The sequence below is a fragment of the Oncorhynchus keta genome, unplaced genomic scaffold, assembly GCF_023373465.1.
Source record: "Oncorhynchus keta strain PuntledgeMale-10-30-2019 unplaced genomic scaffold, Oket_V2 Un_contig_18996_pilon_pilon, whole genome shotgun sequence".
Classification (NCBI taxonomy): Eukaryota; Metazoa; Chordata; class Actinopteri; order Salmoniformes; family Salmonidae; genus Oncorhynchus; species Oncorhynchus keta.
Window position 1 is genome coordinate 145459 of NW_026281229.1, and position 18101 is coordinate 163559.

An 18101-nucleotide genomic window follows, 5' to 3' on the forward strand; every position below is an offset into this window, starting at 1 on the left:
AGTACCCCATAACACCAGTGGAGTACCCCATAAACACCAGTGGAGTACCCCATAACACCAGTGGAGTACCCCATAACGTCAGTGGAGTACCCCATAAACACCAGTGGAGTACCCCATAAACACCAGTGGAGTACCCCATAACACCAGTATAGTACCCCATAACACCAGTGGAGTACCCCATAACACCAGTATAGTACCCCATAACACCAGTATAGTACCCCCATAACACCAGTATAGTACCCCATAACACCAGTATAGTACCCCATAACACCAGTATAGTACCCCATAACACCAGTATAGTACCCCATAACACCAGTATAGTACCCCATAACACCAGTGGAGTACCCCATAACACCAGTATAGTACCCCATAACACCAGTATAGTACCCCATAACACCAGTATAGTACCCCATAACACCAGTATAGTACCCCATAACACCAGTATAGTACCCCATAACACCAGTATAGTACCCCATAACACCAGTATAGTACCCCATAACACCAGTATAGTACCCCATAACACCAGTGGAGTACCCCATAACACCAGTATAGTACCCCATAACACCAGTATAGTACCCCATAACGCCAGTATAGTACCCCATAACGCCAGTGGAGTACCCCATAACACCAGTATAGTACCCCATAACGCCAGTATAGTACCCCATAACACCAGTGGAGTACCCCATAACGTCAGTATAGTACCCCATAACACCAGTGGAGTCCCCCATAACACCAGTGGAGTCCCCCATAACGCCAGTGGAGTCCCCCATAACACCAGTGGAGTACCCCATAACACCAGCCTTTGTTGCGGCCTAAAATGTCACATAAGCAGTGTGGACTCACTACTCTGTGGGCAATAATAGTGTTTAACATTCATTTTGAATGACTACTGTGGTAGCAGGATTACAAGATTGTTACATTTAAGCACCAAATGGTAGTTTTATTAAATAAATCCTCATGGCGCAGAGTGATGATGTCAGAGAGGGATGTGGTGAGAATGGGATGGTCTGAGTAAGGTTCTTAGGACTCTCTCTCTCTCCCTTTCTGAGTTAACTGAGATGAGTCTTTTTGAAGCTTGGGCTGGCAACTGTTAAAGAGATGGTTTCCAGTCGAGCTTCCTGCAGTTAGTCTGGGCGTAGGGTCAAGGAAATGGGTTTTTGCTAGATAGCTTGGGCTGACAATGACTTGGTGATAATTACCTAAAGCCTCACAAAGAAGGGCACGATATGTGGTGTGTGTGACCCGAGATAGCCTGGAAGAGTTTAGAACAATGTCTCATCTTCCTGGCATCTGGAAGATGAGCCAGGTTGGGGGTAAAACACCATCCTGTGTAAATAACCAAGGTTGATTATGGGAGTTGGAACCAGCCTGACTTAGCATTTTTAAGTCCTATATAAGGTCTCGGTTTTATCATTATCAGTTCGGCTGCTCAGCTCAACAGTCAAGACGGGTGTCATTATTGCAATAATTAATCAATATTAAAAGAGATGATTGTTTGAAGAAATTACCAAGTCTCTCACTTGAATAGAATATTCCACCACACTACCTCATCTCTGTAACCCACACATACAATTGTCTGTAAGGTTCCTCAGTCAAGCAGTATATTTCAAACATAGATTCAACCAAAACGACCAGGGAGTTTTTCTAATGTCTCACAAAGAAGGGCACCTATTGGTAGAAGGGTAAATGTTTTAATAAAAGACATTGAATATCCCTTTGAGCATTTCACTTTCGATGATGTATCAATACACCCAGTTACTCCAAAGATACAGGCGTCCTTCCCAACTCAGTTCCCGGAGAAGAGGCCAATCCAACACTACACATCACGGGGGAGTACCACTCTTCACTCTTCGCATGGTGGTAGCTGCATCATGTTATGGGTATGCTTGTCACCGGCAAGGACTTGGATGTTAATTTGGGGATATAAAATTAAACTAAATAGAGCTAAGCACTGGAAAACTCCTAGAGGAAAACCTGGTTCAGTCTGCTTTCCAACAGACACTGGAAGACAAATTCACATTTCAGCAGGACGATAACCAATAACCTAAAACATAAGGCGAAATATACACTGGAGTTGCTTACCAAGACAACATTGAATGTTCCAGAGTGGCCTAGTCACAGTTTTGACTTAAATCGGCTTGAAAATCTATGGCAAGACTTGAAAATGTCTGTCTAGCAATGATCAACCAACTTAAGAGAGCTTTAAGAATTTAAAAAATAATAAATGTGCAAATATTGTATCATCCAGGTGTGCTAAGCTCTTAGAGATTTACCCAGAAAGACTCAAAGCTGTAATCACTGCCAATGGTGCTTCTATAAAGTATTGACCCAGGGGTGTGAATACTTACGTAAATGAGATATTTCTGTATTTAAATTTTTTACATTTCAAAAACATGTTTTGCCTGTCATTACGGGGTATTGTGTGTGCAGATGGCTCAGAATAAATATCAATTTAATCCATTTTGAATTTGGGATGTAACGTAACAAAATGTGGAATAAGTCAAGGGGTATGAATACTTTCTGAAGGCTCTATACTGTACAATACAAAGGGGGAATAAAACTACTCTAAAATAATGAACCATATCATCCTCCACTCACTATCACAAGGGTTAGTAACTACACAGACTCATTTCATATCATTCTCCACTCACTATCACAAGGGTTAGTAACTACACAGACTCATTTCATATCATCCTCCACTCACTATCACAAGGGTTAGTAACTACACAGACTCATTTCATATCATCCACTCACTATCACAAGGGTTAGTAACTACACAGACTCATTTCATATCATCCTCCACTCACTATCACAAGGGTTAGTAACTACACAGACTCATTTCATATCATCCTCCACTCACTATCACAAGGGTTAGTAACTACACAGACTCATTTCATATCATCCTCCACTCACTATCATTCTACATGGGTGGTCCCAGACTCGAATTTAACCTGGCGTTACATAGCGCCATGCTCTCCACTCACTATCACAAGGGTTAGTAACTACACAGACTCATTTCATATCATTCTCCACTCACTATCACAAGGGTTAGTAACTACACAGACTCATTTCATATCATCCTCCACTCACTATCACAAGGGTTAGTAACTACACACTCATTTCATATCATCCTCCACTCACTATCACAAGGGTTAGTAACTACAGACTCATTTCATATCATCCTCCACTCACTATCACAAGGGGTTAGTAACTACAGACTCATTTCATAGAACTTTAAAACACTGGCAGTTTGTCTACTTCACTTCTTTAGTCTCCTCTCTGATCACTCCAGACAGCCCAGTGAATAAAACCAATGCTGGTGTCAAACCATGCAAGTCTCAGTAGCATAAAATAACATTTATCTTCTCATTGAAACAGTTCATCATGAAACAGTTCTACAGCAACTTTTCATACACAGTGGGAAGTTGGAATGAACAACAAACTTAGTTAGATAGAACCTGCTCTTACCATGAGAAACAGATGTCCCAATCTTCTCCTCCTCTTCTTCATCTTTAATGTTGACATTCAGCTCCAGTGTTTGACTGCAGTCTTCCAGCTTCACTGATGTCATCTCTGGATCCTGCTGTACAAACTGGTCTCGATATTCACAATCAGGACCCAGTGACTGAAGGTTTGGACTCAGTGTGGAAGGAGAGAGGCAGGCTGGGTTTGTCCTCACTGTTGATGTTACTGGCCTCAGACTTGATCTGAGTCGGCCTGTAGTAATAAAGAGAAACAGACACAAAAATTATTGTCTTGACAGTTCAGGCACTTTCTTTCTTCTCAAAATTTTCTTTTTTCTTTTTTCTTGTTCAAGTATCTCATTACAATAGATCAGGTAACTGAACATTGATAACAAAACATTTGTTCACATTAAACAAGTGCAAACTGTAAATTACACAATGTAAAGTGCACTTAAAGTGGAACTGACAGCGTGTTCACTACTTTGCAGATATGAAACAAACAGACAATCACTATATCAGTCAAAAATATTTTTTTTTAAATCACAGTTTATGCAACAAAACCCACTTCCTAAGACGTTTTAAAAACAGGTCCATTTGACTGAACATTCCATGATATATATATATATGCCATTTAGCAGACGCTTTTATCCAAAGCGACTTACAGTCATGTGTGCATACATTCTACGTATGGGTGGTCCCGGGAATCAAACCCACTACCCTGGCGTTACAAGCGCCATGCTCTACCAACTGAGCTACAGAAGGACCACGACGTACAGTAAGACATTGTTGGCAGAATAGATGGATGCAGTTAAATGTGTCATGATTTTCCCTTCTGGGTGACAATCAGAGAGAACCCCCCTCCCACCAGAGAGGAAGGGGGGAATGGGGTGAAGTTGGCCAGTTTGATGACGGTCGTAAATACCTTACAGAAACTCTCTCTTCCTTGTCATGCAATAATGAGGGAGAGAACCTCTGTGGAACAAAGGGAGTCCTCCCTCAAACTCCCAACATCAACAGACTGGATAATGAAACAATGTTTCTGTAATACAATCATTTGGAATGGTCCTGTGGGTACTTAAAGAGCAATCCTGTTAAATGCATTGCTCATTTGTCATGTCACTAAGGACAGTAGAACAACATAACTGTATCTCTGAAAGTGTACATTTCCCAGTTATTAGATTCACATCTAAATGTTGGGGAGACTTATATGATTAAATATTCAACTATTTGTGAGGAGATGAAATGTGATGTTAGCCTTCTAAATGAGAATAGTTTTTCATATGAAAGTTCTACCCAGTCAGTGACCACACCCGCGAGAGCACAGGCGTTATTTCGGCGTCATGGAACACCCCCTTTTGTGAGTGCATAAAAGCACTCGTTAACTAAATGTACATTAGACCAAGCACGCAGACGTAAGCCGGACGTCGGGTAATGGTTAAAACTATTAGACCAGTACATTGCCGGGTTGCTACTGGCATTTAAAATGGTCGGGAGCTGAACCCTGAATAATCAACCATTGAGACCAGCGTGACCGACAGCGTGACCGACAGCGTGACCGACAGCGTGACCGACAGCGTGACCGACAGCGTGACCGACAGCGTGACCGACAGCGTGACCGACAGCGTGACCGACAGCGTGACTGACAGCGTGAGCTGAACCCTGAATAATCAACCATTGAGACCAGCGTGACTGACAGCGTGAGCTGAACCCTGAATAATCAACCATTGAGACCAGCGTGACTGACAGCGTGAGCTGAACCCTGAATAATCAACCATTGAGACCAGCGTGACTGACAGCGTGAGCTGAACCCTGAATAATCAACCATTGAGACCAGCGTGACTGACAGCGTGAGCTGAACCCTGAATAATCAACCATTGAGACCAGCGTGACTGACAGCGTGAGCTGAACCCTGAATAATCAACCATTGAGACCAGCGTGACTGACAGCGTGAGCTGAACCCTGAATAATCAACCATTGAGACCAGCGTGACTGACAGCGTGAGCTGAACCCTGAATAATCAACCATTGAGACCATAATCTGAATAAACCATTGAGACCAGCGTGACTGACAGCGTGAGCTGAACCCTGAATAATCAACCATTGAGACCAGCGTGACTGACAGCGTGAGCTGAACCCTGAATAATCAACCATTGAGACCAGCGTGACCGACAGCGTGAGCTGAACCCTGAATAATCAACCATTGAGACCAGCGTGACTGACAGCGTGAGCTGAACCGTACGAAATGGTTAGAAACTCTGAAACGTTCAACAAAGAAGAAGACTAGACTACACATTCACAGTCTGCAGCTGTATATGTAAAATAGTCTAGTAAACTCAACCGAAGACGAGAGGAGAAGAACATATTCCTCTCATCAAGACGAGAAGAGAAGAACATATTCCTCTCATCAAGACGAGAAGAACATATTCCTCTCATCAAGACGAGAAGAACATATTCCTCTCATCAAGACGAGAGGAGAAGAACATATTCCTCTCATCAAGACGAGAGGAGAAGAACATATTCCTCTCATCAAGACGAGAGGAGAAGAACATATTCCTCTCATCAAGACGAGAGGAGAAGAACATATTCCTCTCATCAAGACGAGAGGAGAAGAACATATTCCTCTCATCAAGACGAGACGAGAAGAACATATTCCTCTCATCAAGACGAGACGAGAAGAACATATTCCTCTCATCAAGACGAGAGGCGAAGAACATATTCCTCTCATCAAGACGAGAAGAACATATTCCTCTCATCAAGAGGAGAAGAACATATTCCTCTCATCAAGACGAGACGAGAAGAACATATTCCTCTCATCAAGACGAGAGGCGAAGAACATATTCCTCTCATCAAGACGAGAGGAGAAGAACATATTCCTCTCATCAAGACGAGAGGAGAAGAACATATTCCTCTCATCAAGACGAGAGGAGAAGAACATATTCCTCTCATCAAGACGAGAAGAACATATTCCTCTCATCAAGACGAGAGGAGAAGAACATATTCCTCTCATCAAGACGAGAGGAGAAGAACATATTCCTCTCATCAAGACGAGAAGAACATATTCCTCTCATCAAGACGAGAGGAGAAGAACATATTCCTCTCATCAAGACGAGAGGAGAAGAACATATTCCTCTCATCAAGACGAGAAGAACATATTCCTCTCATCAAGACGAGAAGAGAAGAACATATTCCTCTCATCAAGACGAGAAGAGAAGAACATATTTCTCTCATCAAGACGAGAAGAGAAGAACATATTTCTCTCATCAAGACGAGAGGCGAAGAACATATTCCTCTCATCAAGACGAGAGGAGAAGAACATATTCCTCTCATCAAGACGAGAGGAGAAGAACATATTCCTCTCATCAAGACGAGAAGAGAAGAACATATTCCTCTCATCAAGACGAGAGGAGAAGAACATATTCCTCTCATCAAGACGAGAGGAGAAGAACATATTCCTCTCATCAAGACGAGAGGAGAAGAACATATTCCTCTCATCAAGACGAGAAGAACATATTCCTCTCATCAAGACGAGAGGAGAACATATTCCTCTCATCAAGACGAGAAGAACATATTCCTCTCATCAAGACGAGAGGAATATGTTCTTCTCATCAAGACGAGAGGAGAAGAACATATTCCTCTCATCAAGACGAGAAGAACATATTCGTCTCATCAGTGTGGTACTCTTGTAGTATCAATTCTAGTGAACACTCCAGAACAAAAGCCTAATACAACTACAAAAGACATTGTGACCTCCGAGTTACAAACCAGAGACTTCTGTTGAACTACTCTCCACAGAAGGACCAGCGATTTCAACAGAGAGACAACAAAGACATAGAAGCGTAAATACGTACATAGCAATTATTTTCGACTGAGCTGCCGTTCATGTGCAAAGTATTATAATTTCCATGAGCATAGTTATGAACTGTATGTAGAGGGTCACTTCTGTCTTTCCCGCTCTTTATCTGTCCCCACCTCTTTCCATTGTCTACAAAGCCGTCATATCGTGTTAGTCCACTAGGGACCTTTCATTGCATTATGTTAGTATTCTATAATCATCCTGTGTGTGTGTTTATGTATTTCTGTGTGATTTATTTCATTAGTTAGTAAATAAATAATAATTAATTGAAACGTTCATTATGAGATTGATGAGGTAATAATGAATAATTGATTAATATGATGACGGGTAGGATATCGAGATATCCTGATCTACATTTGAGTTAATTTGGGAAACAGTAACTCGTTAAATAAACTTTTCCCGTGGTGCCCCAGGTTACTACTTAATCAATTGTTATATGGTTAATTTAACCGCGTAATAATTGACCGTGGTATGTAATTATTAGATGAATAGCCATAATCGCATTAATGGTAGCAACAACACGACAAATGCATGATTAATATAATTCACCAATACATTAGGTTACACAGGAACTGTATACTGGATCCATTGTAGGTTACACAGGAACTGTAATACTGGATCCATTGTAGGTTACACAGGAACTGTATACTGGATCCATTGTAGGTTACAGAGGAACTGTATACTGGATCCATTGTAGGTTACAAAGGAACTGTATACTGGATCCATTGTAGGTTACAGAGGAACTGTATACTGGATCCATTGTAGGTTACACAGGAACTGTATACTGGATCCATTGTAGGTTACACAGGAACTGTATACTGGATCCATTGTAGGTTACACAGGAACTGTATACTGGATCCATTGTAGGTTACACAGGAACTGTATACTGGATCCATTGTAGGTTACAGAGGAATTGTAATACTGGATCCATTGTAGGTTACAGAGGAATTGTAATACTGGATCCATTGTAGGTTACAGAGGAATTGTAATACTGGATCCATTGTAGGTTACACAGGAACTGTATACTGGATCCAAAGCTACCTTTCACTGGTGACTGTCAGCAGCATTACTTTGAAAGACATACCACTGGGCTTATTGTCTGTGTCTCTCTCTCTGTGTCTCTCTGTGTCTCTCTCTCCTCTCTCAAAGTGGACCTCTGGGAGATAACACTGACAGGAGATTTACTATGTCTTTTTGGTGATTAAACCTAAAGAGCATTCCAGAGCATGAGTTAATGCTTCTGTTCTATACAGTACCAGGGAGAGATGGCTCCAGTAGGGCCAGACACTGGTCTCTACGCAATGAAAACTGTCTGCTGTGAATTATAAGTATCTTTCATACAAAATCTTAACCAAAATCTTATAGATCTTCTCATTGAGAGCAAGTCTAAGAAGTGGTAAATCTGTTCTATTGTGCACTCGAACAGGATTCAATGCTGGTCTAACCAATCGGAATCCACGCGTTAGATAAAATACGGAACAGTTCCGTATTTCACTGAAAGAATAAACGTTTTGTTATCGAGATGATAGTTTCCGGATTCGACCATATTAATGACCTACGGTTTGTATTTCTGTGTGTTTTTATGTTATAACTAAGTCTATGATTTGATAGAGCAGTCTGACTGAGCGATGATAGGCACCAGCAGGCTCGTAGCATTCATTCAAACAGCACTTTTATGCATTTTGCCAGCAGCTCTTCGCAATGCTGTTTATGACTTCAAGCCTATCAACTCCCGAGATTTGGCTGGTGTAACCGATGTGAAATGGCTAACTAGTTAGGGGGGTGCGCGCTAATAGCGTTTCAAACGTCCCGCGCTCTGAGACTTGGAGTAGTTGTTCCCCTTGCACTGCATGTGTAATGCTGCTTCGAGGGTGGCTGTTGTCGATGTCGATGTGTTCCTGGTTCGAGCCCAGGGAGGAGCGAGGAGAGGGACGGAAGCTATACTGTTACACTGGCAATACTAAATTGCCTATTAAGAACATCCAATAGTCAAAGATATATGAAATACAAATCGTACAGAGAGAAATAGTCTTTTAATTCCTATATTAACTACAACCTAAAACTTCTTACCTGGGAATATTGAAGACTCATGTTAAAAGGAACCACCAGCTATCATATGTTCTCATGTTCTGAGCAAGGAATTTAAACATTAGCTTTGGGGCGGCAGGGTAGCCTAGTGGTTGGACTAGTGACCGGATGGTTGCAAGTTCAAATCCCCGAGCTGACAAGGTACAAATCTGTCATTCTGCCCACTGTTCCTAGGCCGTCATTGAAAATAAGAATTTGTTCTTAACTGACTTGCCTAAATAAAGGTAAAATAAACATGGCATATGTTGCACTTTTACTTTCTTCTCCAACACTTTGTTTTTGCATTATTTAAACCAAACATGTTTCATTATTTATTTGAGGCTAAATTTATTTTATTGATGTATTATATTAAGTTAAAATAAGTGTTGTTGTAATTGTCATTATTATCATTATTACAAACAAATAAATAAATAATAAATTGTCCTAATAAATTGTCCGATTAATCGGTATCAGCCTTTTTTTTGGTCCTTCAATAATCGGTATCTGTGTTGAAAAATCATAATCGGTGACCTCTAGGCTTGATCACCAACAAGTAAAAATGACCTCTTCTCGGGTTGCAACACTCACTACCGAGTTACAAACTGCCTCTGGAAGCAAAGTCAGCACAAGAACTGTTACTCGGGAGCTTCATGAAATGGGTTTCCGTTGGCCGAGCAGCCGCACACAAGCCTAAGATCACCATGCACAATGTCAAGCGTTGGCTGAGTAATGTAAAACTCGCCGCCATTGGACTCTGGAGCAGTGGAAACGCGTTCTTTGGATAAATCACGCTTCACCCATCTGGCAGTCTGACGGACAAATCTGGGTGTGGCGGATGCCAGGAGAACGCTACTTGCCCCAATGCGTAGTGCCGACTGTAAAGCTTGGTGTAGGAGGAATAATGGTATTGGGCTGTTTTTCATGGTTCAGCCTAAGCCCCGTAGCTGCAGTCAAGGGAAATCTTAACACTACAACATAGTGACATTCTAGACGATTCTGTGCTTCCAAATTTTTGGCAACAGTTTGGGGAAGGCTCTTTCCTGTTTCAGTATCACAATGCCCCCGTGCAGGGGTCCATAAAGAAATGGTTTGTCAAATTCGATGTGGAAGAACTTGACTGGCCCGCAGAGCCCTGACCTCAACCCCATCGAACACCTTAGGGATGGATTGGAACACAGACTGCGAGCAAGGCCTAATCGCCCAACATCAGTGCCCAACCTCCCTAATGCTCATGGCTGAATGGAAGCATGTCCCCTCAGCAATGTTCCAACATCTAGTGGAAAGCATCTGTTGTGGAAAATGACGTAATTAGTCATGGTTATCCCATGTTTTACTGCTTAAAGAATAGTCTCTTGTTATATGCTAGTGTTATTTCTAACCTGATACAAACTTGTCTTTGTGGGACTCAGCCATAAGCCATAACTAAGGTCTGTTTGGGTGAAACTGCAGCATGTGACATCCCGTGGGTTTACTATCTACAGGAAGTCACATGTATGTAAACTTGCAGAAAGAAGCACATTATAGTGTTTACTGTTGGGAATACAGTTACGGTGGAGACCTCGGGCTATCAACCTCGTGCTATCTTAAATCTGCACAGACAACTAATGACCTTATACACACTATCTGCTCACTGCCACGTATACAGGAAGGATGTACTTCTCCATAAAAAGCAGAGACCCGACTATGTTTGTTAAGCTTTCAACTCTGAACCTTTCTTGGTGATGGTTGATTGCTTCATTTTTGCAAAGCTTATAATAAAGCTGTTACAAAGAATCTAGTCTCGCTCTTCCTATAGTATTGCTACCACACCTCCCCAATACAGTGGAGGCTGTGATAGCAGCAAAGGGGGGGGGACCAACTCCATATTACTGCCTATGATTTTGTAATGAGAGGTTCGACGAACAGGTGTCCACATACTTTTGGTCATGTAGTGTAGTTATGGGATAGCTAGGCTAATATTCTCCTTTGCTTGCTAGCTAGTAAACTAAAGCTAACACACAATCACATCAAGCAGCTGAAATGACAGCAAACTATGTGAATTTTCATTTGTTTTAGCTACTACCTCTGCTTCTATTGCCAATTTGATGGATATATCATTAGAATGATCCTGATAAATGAATTGGCCTGGATCGGAGAAGCTGTCAGTCTCTTCACGTTCATATGCATGGCACAGTGGAGATGCAACATGTTGCACAGGTCAGATAGGCTAGTAGCATGGAGAAATATTGTCCAGAGGCGCTTTTTTCCAAGGGAGGTTTATAAATTGACTGGCTGGGCTGTGGGACAGTGGATGTGGTAAAACTAATGGAACTGCTAACAGGCATTATGCATGAATATTGGTGATAACTCCTTGCTATCAACCAACCAGCATCCAGGATCCAAACAACCCATTTTATAATGTGACAAAGAGATTGGTAAACGATATAACACCCCATTATAACATCTGGTATGCAGACACTTATGTAGCATGTAATAGAATAGGACATAAGTTGTCATGCAGACCGTGTAATACCAATTGTTATTAACAGTAGACATTAGTGCATATGACAAAAGGATAAACAGTCATCTATAAACACCCATTATGAACTAGTTTCATAAGATGTTATGCCGTTACTCATTACTGTTGTTATATAGGTGTTATAAAAGGCTTTATTAACACATGACTAAGGACACCTACAGTAAAGTGTTACCCCAACTTCTCCTGATAGAAAAGCATTGTAGCGAATTGAAATTAGAATGAGTGTATTTCCTAAATTGACTGGAATTCAAATGGAATTAACAGCAACCCTAGCAACTACAGACTCATTTCATAGAACTTTAAAACACTGGCAGTTTGTCTACTTCACTTCTTTAGTCTCCTCTCTGATCACTCCAGACAGCTCAGTTAATAAAACACTGACAATACTGTCAAACCATGCAGATCTCATTAGCATGAAATAATATCTACCTTCTCATTGAAACAGCAACTTTCAACGCAGTATGAAGTTGAAACGAACAACAGTCTGGAGCTCTTCAGGGACGTGCTAGTCAGAATTATAGAATCAACCTGAAGATAGAATCTGCTCTTACCATCATAAACAGATTTGCCAATCTTCTCCTCCTCTTCTTCATCTTTAATGTTGACATTCAGCTCCAGTGTTTGACTGCAGTCTTCCAGCTTCACTGATGCCATCTCTGGATCCTGCTGTGCAAACTGGGCTCCACTGTCACAATCAGGACCCAGTGACTGTAGAAGGAGAGAAGGAGAGAGGCAAGCTGGGTTTGTCCTCACTGTTGATGTTTACCTACCTCAGACTTGACCTAAGTCAAAAAACAAACAAAAAACACAAAAAAACAAAAAAAAATCACTGAACAGTAGTTCACCTGCCTCACAATTAATGCTTGGGTTGCTTGCTTAAGAATCATTCCTGGTAAATATTTAGCTATCCTTCTGATAAAGCATGCAGTTAATGCAGCACTATTTACTATGTTCCTGAATAACCATGTCTTCACCGTATTATTTCAACTCACAAAAAAAAATATTGTATTTCCCATTTTCACACCATAGAAACAATTACAGACAAAGATAGAAACACCTGAATGTCTGAATAGTGTTACACACGTAAAACATGTTATAAGTGAACCCGCGCTGCCTGCACTGAATTCAGTTGACGTAGACAGAAGGGGAGCCGCCATTTTACCATCTCGTGAATTTTACACAAAAACAATAACGAACTCAAAAATCACAAATAATTTGATTTTTTAAATGAAATTAGCTTTAGTAAATTATGTTTATTCCCTCTGCCAAACCCAAATTATCTAGCTATCTGACATAAAATAGTTATGCTCACTCGGCTTGACACAAATATTACACATAAAACCTTTACCAAACGTGATAATACCATAAAGGAGGTGTTACCCAGCACGTTATGACATGTTCTTTCGATATTACAAAGTGTAAACGTGCTATTACATACCTGTAGTAATACATGTGAAACGGACACAAAATATATCGTCTTCACGACACAGTTCTGGCGCCTTCCCGGAACTTCCTGTTCCACCACTGCAACAGAGCAAATGCGACATCACAGACAGGACAATGCGACATATATTTCATTGGATGTATAAATATGGTAATGAGAGGAAAGCCCACTGGCAGAGAGTGGGAGAAAATGGAACGATATGGGTTTTGGCCGAAATTCGGCATATTTTCTCATTCATTAAACATTTTATCTCAATACAGTTTTCTGTTCCTCAAACTACAATCTGTTATGAACAGAGTGGACAACGTTTGCTTAGGAATCCAAAGGCAAATTGAGTTAATGCGCACAAGCGCTTCACCGATTAGGCGTTGCCTAAAGGAAATATTCAGGTTTGCTGGAACACGCCAATAGGATATCACTAGCGCGTGCTTGGCTCTGCCCACTATGACTCCCATTGGAAACAACACGATGTGGTCTATCTTGGTTGACATAAACATATTTGGAGACAAGACACTCTTGCGTATTGCTGCCTATCGCAGGTTGGGGTAAGGATTTCACATTTAGGTCACACAAAAAAAACTGGGAAAGGGAGAATGGGAAAATCTTAAATTGCACCATTTAATCCTGTACCGATTCACTATCCCCCAAAAACTCACCACACCATCCCACTACTTTGGCCCTAAACGATCCTACACCAGGCCGTCTGCCTTGGAGGATGGAACCACTTCCCTCAACTTCTTCTGCACTAAAATCTCTCACACCCAAATACGTATCTGCAGCTGCAACTACCACATCTATTTTATGTGATTTCCACTCCCATCAGTGCAGTGCAATTGATCACAATGACTATAAAGGCAAGGAATTCGATAGTACTAAAACTCATCCTCAGCAAGACCACAAATTCCCGCAGGAAGCTCCCACAGGTAGTCTCTAGCCGACTCTGTCAGCTACCGTTCACCACCTCGACCAGCGAGACCTCCTGGATCCAATCCATGAATGAACATTCCCTTTCTCTGTTTTAGATACTCACTGGCGACACATAAGCTAGCTAGTTAGCAGAGCAGTAGATCAAACATCATTGTTTTACTTAGCCTAGGTAATCGTTTGTATAGTATGTCAACGTTGGTGTCTATTTCAGACCTCATGGTATTTTTCAAGGATAAGCATACGAGCATTGGAAGAGGAGAAGACCACTAGAAGTCGGGCCATGTGGAGAAGTGCAGCTATAGTAAGCAACAATTCACCGGTTTGGTCATACCCAGCATGAGGGATAAAGATTAATAGTGTAGCTATTAAATGAAGTTTGAGCATCTTTGCAATACAATATGGTCTATACAGCTGTCAACATTCTACAAGGAAAGAGACACATAACTATATAATCATTAACCAGATTACCCCGGATACCAGATTATCCCGGATACTAGACTTCGATGAGTGATAACTCAGTTCTAGAATGTTGCCATTGATGAGAATGAATCTAAATCTATTGACATTCAGAATGAACTTTGTTTAGACATCCAGCCTGTTTTGTAGTTTAATGACCAGACACAAATCTTCAAAAGGCACTGTATTTATTTATTCAGAGGGGTACATGCATTCACAGTCTTGATCTTGTCATGTCTTGGGCATCATTTAAAGTGAAGACTTATTTTATCAAATCAATTCTCTGTAATTATTAAAACGTGATTAAACTAATCATGTAAATGTAATTATCTAGGAAGTCGGAGCACCAAGGAAAATCTGCAGATTACAAAGTTATAATTTTGCTAATACAACTCTTCAGATATTTTAATATCTGATCAATTAGTCTTCTAATTAATGAATTATTCTTTACCTCACATTAGTCTCATTCCAAATGTCATAAATTGTTGGTTATCTGCACGAACCCAGCCTTTACTATGAATCATCCATACATCAATTATCTTAATCATTTATTTATTTACTAACTAACTAACAATCACAGAAATGCATAAACAAACAAACAGTAGCTATGGTTACAAGGAAATGATAGGGAGGTTCCCTAGTGGGCTAAGCCGATATGACGGCTTGGTGGACAAAGGGAAGTGGGTATGGACTGAAGAGGGCGGGAAAGACAAAAGGAGTCACAACACAGTTGATATTTATATTAATTGAAATGCTAATCCTTTGCACATGAACACTCACTCATTCGGGAATAATTGCAATCAATATATATTTACGCCCAGTGTGTCGTCGTGAGCTCTGTTGGAATCGTCCGTCTGTCTGAGAGTCAGTTCATCATTATCTCTCTCGCTGCCTCCATGAAGAGCAAGTCTTGAAAATGACAGTTTATTAAATATTCTACATCGGTAATGTCATCAATCAAATCAAACTTTATTTATATGGCACATTTCTTACAACGAACGCATTTCAAGGTGTTCCAAGTCATTAATTGAAAGGCATGTGTCACTTAACATCCTTCCTGTTGGCAGGTCTCTATAGGTGACCAGGGGATTCTCTCTACCACATGAGAATGCCTCATCAGTGGAGCCATGCAGCCTATTTTGGCGGTTCACAATATCGTCGGTACGGATGCCAGCGGTGCCCAACCAGGTGCAGTCAGTGGAGGACCTGTACCCGGCTGAAGACCACAACCCTCTGTCCCGAGAGCCCACAGGGGAGGATCATCAGAGGGTAAGGAACAGTCTCTGGGGCAGGTTCAGTGGAAGGAAATGTCTTCTTGAACCTGAACCAAAACAACCGCTACTCTCCACGTCATCCCTGTCTGTACCGGACATTGTTAGAACAAGGCCACCTGGGGCATGTAGGCGTCCTGGCTGCCATGGTGCTGTTGGTGGAGCAGCAGGAGGCTAAACGACAGGCAACAGTTGGACAGCGCACCAACAGTCACACCATGAGGAGGGAGGTTGACGGATAGAAATGATGGAGCTGCGGTTATGACCACGGGCGTTACTCCGTCACTGCTAAAAACAGTCCTCAGATCAGTCGTTGGATTGGATGTTCTCTGATAACGAAGAGGAGGGCATCAAGGCATTCAAATGGCTACAGGGATGGATGTGCAGGAGTCAGAGTTTTGGGTCACAGGGTCTGGGTGCCTCACCAGATGGTCTGGTGGGCACCACAGCAATGTCTTTATGGTGCAAGGGACCTTACTATTGAATAGGACGGATTTCAACTTCACTGAAAAATGTGAATGTTCTATCATTTAGTTTCCCTGGCTGATATGGTTTCTACTTAGAAATACCAGAACAATACATTCATAGATTACATTCACTGCTATAAAATTGGTTTCCACGGTCTGTTTTGTCAACGAACTCAATGTATTCCAAACACTGGTGGTATTTGATGATCCTAATAATGATGTAGCCGAGTAAACCAGGTCGCAATTGTAAATGAGAACTTGTTCTCAACTTGCCTACCTGGTTAAATAAAGGTGAAATAAATAAAAAAACCCCAAAAAAAACGATGCCCTCCTCTTATGTTCTATTGAACTGTCTGGGACTCGTTGTTTCCCTGCTTACTACTCAAGGATATTTCACTGATTAGGTCAAAGACGAATCTAACTTCAATGCACTGGTCTCAAATGTATTAGCATAACTAGGCTACACAGAACCAAGGCTGACCCATTGTAGAATAAGGAGGCTTTATTATATTAAAACGTGTCCCAGTCCAACATGCCTAGCTCCGCCCACTGGGGCGTGGTTTACGGAACGCTCTCTGAAATAAACGCTCTTATCGCCTTATTCCAACAGATGGAGTTCTCACCACACCTGTGGTTCCAAAACGTGGAGTCATGTTTCTGTCAAGCCGCTTTGTTGACAACTCTAACCATCTCGCCAAGTGCCTTTGAACGGGGTAATGTAGTAGGTGCCAGGCACATCCAGCCAACTTGACACAATTGGGAAGCATAGGAGTCAACATGGGTCAGCATCCCTGTGGAACGCTTTTGACACCTTTGTAGAGTAAATGCCCCGACGAATTTAGGCTGTTCTGAGGGAATAAAGGTGCAACTGAATATTAGGAAGGTGTTGTTAATATTAAATACCTGTTATGCTGACGACAATAAACACTACCATGGATACCTGCTATGCTCATGAGGAAACGTTATAATCATTACCATTGCCACAGGAAGTAGAGGTGCTGGGCTCCAGTCACAATCAGGAACCAGTGACTGTAGTGATGGGTCGTTCGCGAACGAGCCGGCTCTGAGAGCCTTCTAGGTGAACGTTGGGAGCCGGCTCGCATATCAGAAGAGCCAAATCTATTTATAAAATATAAAACAATTAAGATATGAAAATTAATAGAATTAACTAATTAACTAATACAATAATATAGGCCTAAATGCTCAAGCACACACATTCGTTCTGAAAGATCTCCAGATCCTCTGAGCTGGTGGAAGATCAAGGCCTCTGTCTACCCACGGCTTATTAAAGTCATGACAGGGAGACTCTGCATAGTGGCCACATCCATTCCCTCTGAGAGTGTATTCTCGAAAACGGGACAAATAATTACTGAGAGAAGAAACCGCATCAGCCCATTGAAAGCGAGGCAGCTTGCATTTCTGAATGCAAATCTCTCATAAAAGCTAAATATGGTCAGTATTGCTGTGTGCTGTTAGTTATAACATGGCAATAAAGGAGAATAGAGGGACCAGTTTAATGTTTTAAGTGGGATGCTGCAGTTTTGCAAATTGTAATTTATTTGATATGGTGCAATATTATATTATGCTGTTCATATTGTATTTGTTTTGAATGGTTCGATTTATATGCACTTTGTT

At 41.4% G+C, this 18101-nt stretch overlaps 1 protein-coding gene across 39 annotated transcripts in view; it reads right to left on the bottom strand.

Annotated features, from left to right (window-relative positions):
- LOC118370532 (zinc finger protein OZF-like) overlaps positions 1 to 14248 on the bottom strand; it is a 126940-nt gene extending 112692 nt beyond the window's left edge. For 6 of the 39 annotated variants that reach the window (XR_008105976.1, XR_008105977.1, XR_008105975.1 and 3 more), the window contains exons 1-3: positions 13340 to 14241; positions 12453 to 12683; positions 3469 to 3717 (exon numbers count right to left, since the gene is read on the bottom strand). Coding sequence is in view for 25 of the 39 variants with exons in the window: in XM_052504335.1 (XP_052360295.1) it covers positions 3469 to 3717; positions 12453 to 12555 (352 nt within the window). In the remaining 14 variants the exon portion in view is untranslated. Of the gene's footprint in view, positions 1 to 3468; positions 3718 to 12452; positions 12684 to 13339 lie in introns of all 39 variants that reach the window. The other 33 variants (XR_008105973.1, XR_008105972.1, XM_052504330.1 and 30 more) reach the window with 15 other exon arrangements.
- Positions 14249 to 18101: the final 3853 nt, after the last annotated feature.